Source organism: Aplidium turbinatum, chromosome 1, assembly GCF_918807975.1.
Source record: "Aplidium turbinatum chromosome 1, kaAplTurb1.1, whole genome shotgun sequence".
Taxonomy (NCBI): Eukaryota; Metazoa; Chordata; class Ascidiacea; order Aplousobranchia; family Polyclinidae; genus Aplidium; species Aplidium turbinatum.
The window spans coordinates 32,122,516-32,131,998 of NC_137472.1; the positions used below are offsets into that span (position 1 = coordinate 32,122,516).

Here is a 9,483-nt window from a genome sequence, read left to right on the forward strand (position 1 = left end):
ATTAGCTTGTCTTTGCATACAGAAAAGTGAAAGTAAAAAAGTTAAAAATTTTTTTTTTTAAAGCGATGTAGGCTGCACCACAATGTGTTTTTGTTGGCTTACTTTAGATTTAGAAGTATTTCAAAGAAATAGTTAATAGTTCTTTAAATGAGATTAAGTGCTCAACTAGCTTAAACATATTTAACTGCATTTTTTTGTCTTTATTTCTCAGTTTTTGTATCCCGTTTGTTTACATTTTTCGTGAGTGATGAGTGTTTATAAGAATTTTCAACCAGAAGATGCTGTCACAACAAGCACTCATGCTGAGGCAGATGAATGCCAGTCAAACAAAAGCTGCTGGGGAAAATCAGATTGTTATCGCAGAAATAAACGAAAAGTCAAATTTGCAGCGGTGCTCTCACTAATTGGATTGCTCATGATAGTAATGGGTTGCATTATCCACGTTGAAAAGGTCGCTGTCCATGCTCAAAATAAAAAGAATGGGACAAAAACTAACATCGACTATACTTCAATTGCTGGAAATGTGTTATTAGGTTTAGGAACATTGTTCACTATTTGCTCCATCGCGCAGGTATCCTGCTGTTGGGTTGAATCTTGCTGTGTCCAGGAGGATGAACAGGTTCCCACTATGACCACAAATACTGTAACAAGAGTCTACTCTGACTCATCAAACTTTGCCATATCACAAGCGTATGTAAATCCCAATGAGAGCCTCAACCGAAACGACTCTGAAATTTTTGCAATTTCAGTGACATTTGACGATTTACCAAACTACCAAGAAGCAGTGAAAGGAAACCTTTCCCCTCCTCCTCCTTGCTACAGTGATGTTGAGGATCAATCTGCTTATCCGTCAAGGAGGAGTAGCAATGATGAAATCAATACGGACAAATTACAAAAATATCAGTCTGTAGTCATTGAATAGTCATCTTGTTACATAGTTCAATATTTTTCGTGTTGGTTTTTCAGCCTATCCTACCCAGAGCATGGGAGAGATTATACTCAATTTTAGACACCAAAGGTGCTGTCTAGCTTGTTTGTTACAATACGAAACAATTGTTAGATTATTTCTTTATTTAATTGCACTTCAGTTCACGGCTTCACGCAGTTCAAAAGATATAAAAGCTTTAACGCCGGTATTGCAGAAGCCTATAGCAAAACTTGTTCCATACTAAGTTTATTCGCTTTCCTTTCGGTTTAAGATGTAGGCTACCCTACAGTGGTGTCCGTATCTATCCTGCATAAAACGGAATATTTTAGAATTTCTTGACATTCTTAAAAATGACTTCATCTGTAAACATGGTAAAGGTTTGTTTGTGAGAAGTAGGCTATCACATTCTGTCATAAAGCGTATTTTGTGATGATTTTATGATATAGCTGCATTGTTTACTCCTAAACAATTTTATAACGCCAGTACGTCACAGATTTTAATTGATTGTATATTCATTGCCCGGGGCCGCGTTGATAACAGTGCCATGAATTCTTCGCACCCTCAATTATTTGATACTAAATATTTAGCTTAAATACATAGTAACATTACGCTGAAAATTGTTGCATAAACTATAGGCCAACATTTTGTATCTACAAGTATGTCACCAAGTTATCGGTATGCTTGAACGGACCTCAGCGAATGTTATCATTTTGCCCTATAATGTTTCTGTTAAACCTTAAGGTTTTATCAATTAATTGGCAAATTTAGCAAATACGTGAGGAAAGGATTTGCAGGCTACAATCTTCTTGATCTTTCATATAAAGAATCGAATCCCCAATGTAAAATCTTACAAACTGTTGGATTTTTTTTTTAAATTTAGAGAGTTTTAATTTAATTGAGCGTTCTACCTGATTTCGTAGAAGGAAAATGGCAAAACGTTTTATTGTTCAATTATTTTTAAACGCAAACGACACAAAATATAATTTTTTTGTAGGCTAAGTTTTATTCAATTGTAGGCTAACATGATCTTTGATAATGCCAATTAAAAATAGTAAATCTACTATTAACCTAGGCCACTTAATGTACAGTGGGCTGATAGCCCATACTGTTAAGCTAAGCTAATATGTTAAGCTACTGCAAATATTTATTTAATGTGATTTTTTGTGCACAATAAAGTATGCGTTTTTATGAAAAGATTGACTTCTCTTGCTAATAAAAATACTAAAATACGTTATTTAGTTTATTTAATAGGCTGGATAGGCTACCCTGCTTTTTGAGAACTGGAACTAGGTCGTTCAACAGACAGTTATCACTTTGGCTAGACCATTTTGTCTATCCTAGTATAAGCAGCTAACTGCTCTAGGCTGCTGCTGAGCTGAGTCGGAGTCTGCCTCCCTTTCTGACCTAGTCTTGTTCTGACACGATCCCTGTTCTATATCTCAAAAGCTAAAACCTCAATTGCTAAGGTAACAGGGATCAGTAGTCAGTAGATGTAGCAGAAAATATATTTCGCACTTGCTAGTGCATCGTCAGTTCTGATAAAGGGCAGTTAAAGCCTACAAGTAATGTTTTAAATAACATTACAGTGACGCAATAATGTTAAAAATGTCAAATTTTGACATTATTGCGTTACTGTAACGTTATTTAAAACATTACTTGTAGGCTTTAACCATAGATATCTTACATAAGATATCTTATGCTTATGTAAGATATCTATGCTTTAACTGCCCTTTATCAAAACTGACGATGCACTAGCAAGTGCGAAATATATTTTCTGCTACATCTACTGACTACTGATCCCTGTTACCTTAGCAATTGAGGTTTTAGCTAGTATAAGCAGCCCATACTTTTGCTACAGAATTGCATTGAACGTAATGCATACAGCAAAGTTACTTAATTGCGCTTTGATAAGTGAGTTTACAAAATTTACGCCAAACATTAGGCTACGCTTTTTTAAATTGAAATACTACTGTCTTTTATTTGCGGCTTTCGTCTCGACCTTAGTCACAAATACAATAGGCCTACAACACTTTTGATGTAAATCTTTCCTAGTAAAACTATTAGCCTATACTTGCATCAACCATATGCAACAATCATCAATATAATTCATGGCATAAAATACAGACAACAAGTGTTCAACAGTCAGAAACTTCAGAGTGTCAAATTCGGTGACTGGCCATCAGCGCCGGTGATCCTATACAAAACTGATTCCCACAGTTAATGTGATAGTGTGGACTCGATTTCACTTCTGACAAAAATTTAAAAATGAGGCTATAGGCTACTGTCTGTGAGGTGTTAGGTGAGGGCTGAGCGAAACGGCAGGCTATTTGTTGCGGCTATTTTATACATTCAATCGCCATCTCCGCTTGCGCATCAACATGAGTTATCTGTTTCCATGAGTCACAGTTTTTAGCTAGCTCGCCCAGTGTCGTCATATTGAGTTCGGTCCATGCCTGGATGTTGTCATGCCATCGCCTTGGTGGGCTGCTTCCTTTTCTTTTTCAATTAACTTTACCTTCCACTCGGACTTTTCTGACTCCGTGTTTTGATCTGTAGTTTAGTTTGATTGTTAAAAAAGTATAAAAAGCACACTGGAACAAAACAAACTTTTAATAATCTCTCAACACTACACCCAGTGTTGGGCGCGATAACTCATTTTTCAGTTAAGCGATAACGATAATCGATAAACGAAAAATGCCTAAAGCGATAACGATAAACGATAAATCAAAAAAAAGTTAAGCGATAACGATAAACGATAAATTATCGCCGATAATGTCCGATAACGATAAATTTTTTTTTTCTTGATTAGCGCTGCCCCATCCCATGCAGCACGAACTGTTTTCATCAACATGACGAAAAATTGAACATAATATACTGTAAAGGGACAAAACTTTTTGTAAGTTATGCATAAATAGAATCGCAATAGCGGCAGTGGGTATCGAATCTTCAACCTCTTGATCCAGAATCAAACCACTGAGGTAACCGCTGTGCTTATAATTATACCTTCAGATACCAGTTGGATGCTTTTATCAATTGAGTTACACTGCCGCTTCCGTGCAGTAGGCAAAATAATTAAATCAAATGAAAATACCATAAAAAAATTCCAAACTTTGTATTTTGCTTTCTGCTTAAAGGGCTGTTTACAGCAAAGTCAGCAATAATTGAAAAAATTCCCAAAAACGCAAAATGCTTGAAAATTTATCAGTAATCTTAAGCGTTATTGGTAGTAAAAATGTGCATACTGTGAAATCCATCAAGCTTGTCAAATTAGTCGTGTTTGTTTAAGAACAAAAACATAATTATCGTAATTTAGGCTACTGATAATTTCAGATAATTTTTTTTTGTTTTCTTTGTGAACACCATCATTAAAGCAATGGCGGAACGCTGAGTTGTTGAGATGAAAATTACAATGTAGGCACTGTATTAGTGGGAATAAAAATATTTGATTGAGGTAGGCTGTGTCGCATAGGTAGGCTACAGTGAATGAGAAAGGTTATACTGTATTTAGCATAATTTTACCACGCAACTCGATTTGCCTATTGTCATGCAAAAACTACTACAAGATGCAAAAAATGTGATGTCGGTCTGCATGTTAAATGCTTCAAGCAATATCATATTCCGCAATGACTTGTTTCAGTGATGTTGTGTTACTTTGCTAATTTTCATCTTCATATTTTTTGAACTTTCATTTCAATAAAATGCTCGATGACAATAATGACATGACAAGACATGAACAAGACATTTCCCATTTATCACTTTGAGCGATAAGTAAAATGTAATAACGCTTAAGCATTACGCACAAGAAACTTGTGAAATTTGATAACGGATTTGTCTAGCGTCTTATATATAGGACGACTTTTTTCTCAAAAAGTACAAACACAATTAGGAAAAAAATATTTGTGATATGTTTTTTAGGTCATAACAGGGATTCATAGTATAGGGATCGCCAACGGTAGCCACTTTAACAAGTCGAAATTCTGCCACTGAAATTGACTAGAATGAAACCGCCAACCAATCATAAGCTACGGTTTAAGTGACGTAAAAAATGGCGAAAAGGTGATCATAGAAAGCAAATTAAGTGATGGATTTTTTGTTAGCTGGTTGGCTTAGGGGTTAGGGTTCGGGCTAGAAAGTAGTCAGTTCATTGACGCGTGTTCGATTCTCACCACTGCTATTGCTCTTTTTCTTCTGTACTTACCAAATAAAGTTCAAAACAAGCATTAACTCTCTGGATGAGTGCTAGAAGGGTCACAATTGGACGGTAGCCTCTTATAACACGTTCTGATTGGTTGGCGGTTGCATTGTAGTCAATTTCAGTGGCAGAATTTTGACTTGTTAAAGTGGTTTGTGAAAGTGTCGCAATACGAGGCCGCTTTTACATTGGAAACATGGTCTTTCACGCCACCTCACGATCAACTATTTTATTCTTGTGTTTTCTTTTTTCGTTGGAAGTGTTAGTTTTTACAACAACACAAGGTCGGTTATAACAACAACACAACAACAACAACACAAGGTCGGTTATAGACTGTGAGATCGATTGTTTTCTAGCTTGGCGATATAACTTTAATATAAAAATAATAACCGAATGCGTAAGTGCCGTTTAACTTAAAAAGTTAACTTATTTGTGCCGCAAGTGAAAGTACTTAAAAAAATTTCGGAAAATTTAAATATTGCATAATTATGACCCAGGGATTCAGCCTATAGGGATCGCCAACTCGGCTAGAAATCGGAGTGTAATAGTTTTGCCAGATATTTTTTATATTTTTAGAAAAAAATATTATTTTGGCATTTTTAAAGAGTATTGGTCGCCCAAAGCTTGTCCGTTTAAAACTAACCTGAAGTTTAAAGTCGCACAAGATTGAGTTAAAGTAGTTTGTAGTTGTGTTACTTTGCAATAAGAATGTGCTGAATTTATGTACAAGACTTAAATAAAACTTTGAGGTTTAAAAATATTTATTACTAACCAGTTAAGAACAAAAAAAATTTGAAAAAATTAAAATACACCTCAGGAATAAAAGGCTTCATGTTTCAAGTGTTGAAGCTGGTAATTATTTTTCAAGTAATATGTTTTATGTACAACAGAGGTTAAATTTGCTAAAAATATAATAGTTTGATAAGTGAATAATAAAATTACTTTAGATTAGTTTTAAAATATTTATTTACGGGCAAGTTTTGGGCAACTACTACTTTAAAAATGCCAAAATAATATTTTTTCTAAAAATATAAAAAATATCTGGCAACACTTGTACACTACGATTGTCGGATTTCCAGCCGAGTCGGCGATCCCTATAGGCTGAATCCCTGGGTCATAATTATGCAATATTTAAATTTTCCGAAATTTTTTTTAAGTACTTTCACTTGCGGCACAAATAAGTTAACTTTTTAAGTTAAACGGCACTTACGCATTCGGTTATTATTTTTAGATTAAAGTTATATCGCCAAGCTAGAAAACAATCGATCTCACAGTCTATAACCGACCTTGTGTTGTTGTTGTTGTGTGTGAATTTTGTCTTTTAAACTGAGTTTGTGACGTAACCGCACGTCTCAAGGCAAGTTCTTGCAATTTTAGTTAATCTACTCATCTAAAGATTTCATGCGCTTAAAACAATAAGTTTCATGTTTTGACGAGAGAGATATTTTTTGACGAGAGAGATTTTATTTTTTTACGACAATTACTAAAAACTAACACTTCCAACGAAAAAAGAAAACACAAGAATAAAATAGTTGATCGTGAGGTGGCGTGAAAGACCATGTTTCCAATGTAAAAGCGGCCTCGTATTGCGACACTTTCACAAACCACTTGCCAATTTCTTTCGCTTCGCTTCAAAGGAATCTGTACCGCCTGTGCGCTTACATTTTAATTGTATAACTCACTCGCGATTGCCCATTGCAGCAAAACAACAAGAGACTTGTTGCATGCATTTCATTGCATTGCAATTTGCAACTCTAAAAATTATTGTGTTGTCAGGGCCGTCGCTGCAGGGGGGCGTGCCCCCTCCCTTGATAACGACCTGTGCACACACACTTCAGGCACTGAAGAAGAACTGATTTTAATTTTAGTTTCATTAACTAGGTGGCTAGTAAAAATATGATTTTTCCACTTTTCATGATCTTTCCACTTGTGTGTTGATCCAAAATAAAATTTATCGGCGATTAATTATCGGCGATAATCAAATATTGCTTTTGGCGATAACGATAAACGATAACTGAAAAAATAATTGAGCGATAACGATAAGCGATAAAAATTTATCGCCGATGATTATCGCCGATGAATTATCGCCGATAATGCCCATCACTGACTACACCACAGAAATATATAGGCTATTTTTATGTTCAAGTATGTCAAAAAGTTGCTTCCATCAACTTTTCACAACGGATTCATGTGTAAAAATTTAAACAGCTAAACAACGAGAAGCAACTCGTCATTGATCTCAAGCTAATGTAGACATCAGGCCCGGATTTAGAGGTGGGCAGAGGGGGCAGTTGCCCCGGGCCCCCCGACTTTTGAAGGGCCCCCTATGTGGAAAAAATGTGATTTTGTGTTATTTTTTCCTTTTGGCCTTTAAAGTTTCTGCGAAATGCTGTGCAGTACTGGACTGATGCTACTGTAGACGTAGAGATGGTTTTTCGCGCCGTAGGCTTGAAAAATTTTTTTGCACGGGGCCCCTCGATCTAAAAGTGCCCCGGGCCCCCCATCAGCTAAATCCGGCCCTGGTAGACATAACGCTTTCCAACAATCGATAAGATATATTGGACCAGTCGAGTGGAATAAAATCCCACCCTCCATCAGAAACAAAAGCATGTCTCTGAAAAGCTAGAAAAAAAATAAAAAATTTTACTTCCAAGCTAGCTTCCTATCCAATAAGTTCAATACACACACCTAGAAAATTTGATAAAAGTACTCTTGGTAACAAATGATCCGTTAATTATTATTGTTATTTCTTGACAGTATGTTCATTTGTTTCTCGGCAATCGAGTGTAGCAGGAACTCAGCGATAGACACGTGTTTCGCCCATGAGGCTGGGCTCATCAGTACCGCACCACTTTATTGTATTTGTTAACACACTATTTATCAATAATATAATGACTTTCAAAGCATAGGCTAATAAAAATATACAGATCTACTGGCTGGCTGGTTCAGACAAATTGCACGACAAATTGCCACAACACGCTCGAAGCTAACGTCACTTACTTGAACATTCAAGAATACATTTCAAAAAGAATTACCGAAAAAAAATGTTTTCAATAACACTGGCACGGCCCAAAGTCCAATGTTTCATTTATTTTTAATTTTTTTCAAAATGATCAAAAAGTGGAATGACTGCTCCAGAATACGTCACTATCGACAGCAATAACAAACGCCACGTTACCACATCTGATGTTTTAACATCAGATCGGATGTTTTGAGCAAACTGTCTTGATGTTTTGATGTTGAAATCTGATGTTTTGATGTGCATATATAGTCTACATAGCCTACAGTTAAATCGCCCGCAGTAGCCTAACAACTATTGTTCGATCAGCTAATTGCTAGTCTATAATGACGTAGACTATACAGTCGCACGCTTCGCTGCTCACGCCTATTCCAGTTTTGAAAGCTCTGACAAAAGCACGCGTGGAATGCTGATCAGATCGCAATGGGGCAAAATTTTATTGAAAATCGTTTTATGGTAACACGTTAAACACAAAGAACGTGTACAATCGCCAAGTCATGTTTTTCCTTTAGTAGCCTATCCCTTTAACAAGCTGTAGGCTATATCACTTGCGTAAATAAATTACCTTCTTAATTCTTCATGGATTGAGTTTAAAAAAAAACACTTAAGGGAAGTTAAGGCACATAGGCCTACAAGCAAGGCCTCTGGGAAAAATCAGCACTGGTCGGGTCGGGAAACAATACGAAAAATGGGCCCCATAATATTTTTTAGCAAATATTGCGTTGCATGTTCGTGTTAAGCTGAAATTAGCCTACTTTCCTCACCATGAAAAGAACTTCGCTCAATGTAAAAATCATCAATAATAATCACTGGATTACACTTGCAGCAAAAATGCCATTGAGGCTAACTATTTTGTCTAGAAAGCTTTGTAAATACACAATAGGCCTATAGGCAACGAAAATAGTTCAACCAAGTATTTAATTCAGGAGTGTCCAAACTTTTTCCCACGCGAGCCAGATTTGATAATAAGTGTTCGCGGGCCAACAGCCACAATAATTTTTCTGAAAACTGCAAGTTGAATTTATATGATTTTTGTGTTTCTGCAGGCCAAAAATAACACATTGTACAACAACAGGCGCGGGCCATACAAAAACGTCTCGTGGGCCAGAGTTGGCCCACGAGCGGGACTTTGGACATCCCTGATTTAATTCAAACGGACTTTGGACATCCCTGATTTAATTCAACTCTTTCTGGCTTTTTTGCAATGCAAAGTTACGGATCACAGCCAGGGCCGGATTTAGACCATGAGAGGCCCTAGGCTATTGCATTTGTGAGGCCCCTCCCTATTTTTGAGCTCAGAATTTCTCTCTAAACAACATTACATGTCATTGCTTAATGTTAAAA

General features: G+C 36.3%; 1 protein-coding gene across 1 annotated transcript; it reads left to right on the forward strand.

Annotated features, from left to right (window-relative positions):
* The first annotated feature begins 243 nt into the window (after window positions 1-243).
* LOC145780760 (uncharacterized) lies at window positions 244-2,103 on the forward strand. Its single transcript, XM_082592392.1, has one exon. It carries the CDS (start codon window positions 248-250, stop codon window positions 920-922), a length of 675 nt encoding a protein of 224 aa, XP_082448518.1. The 5' UTR covers window positions 244-247; the 3' UTR covers window positions 923-2,103.
* Window positions 2,104-9,483: the final 7,380 nt, after the last annotated feature.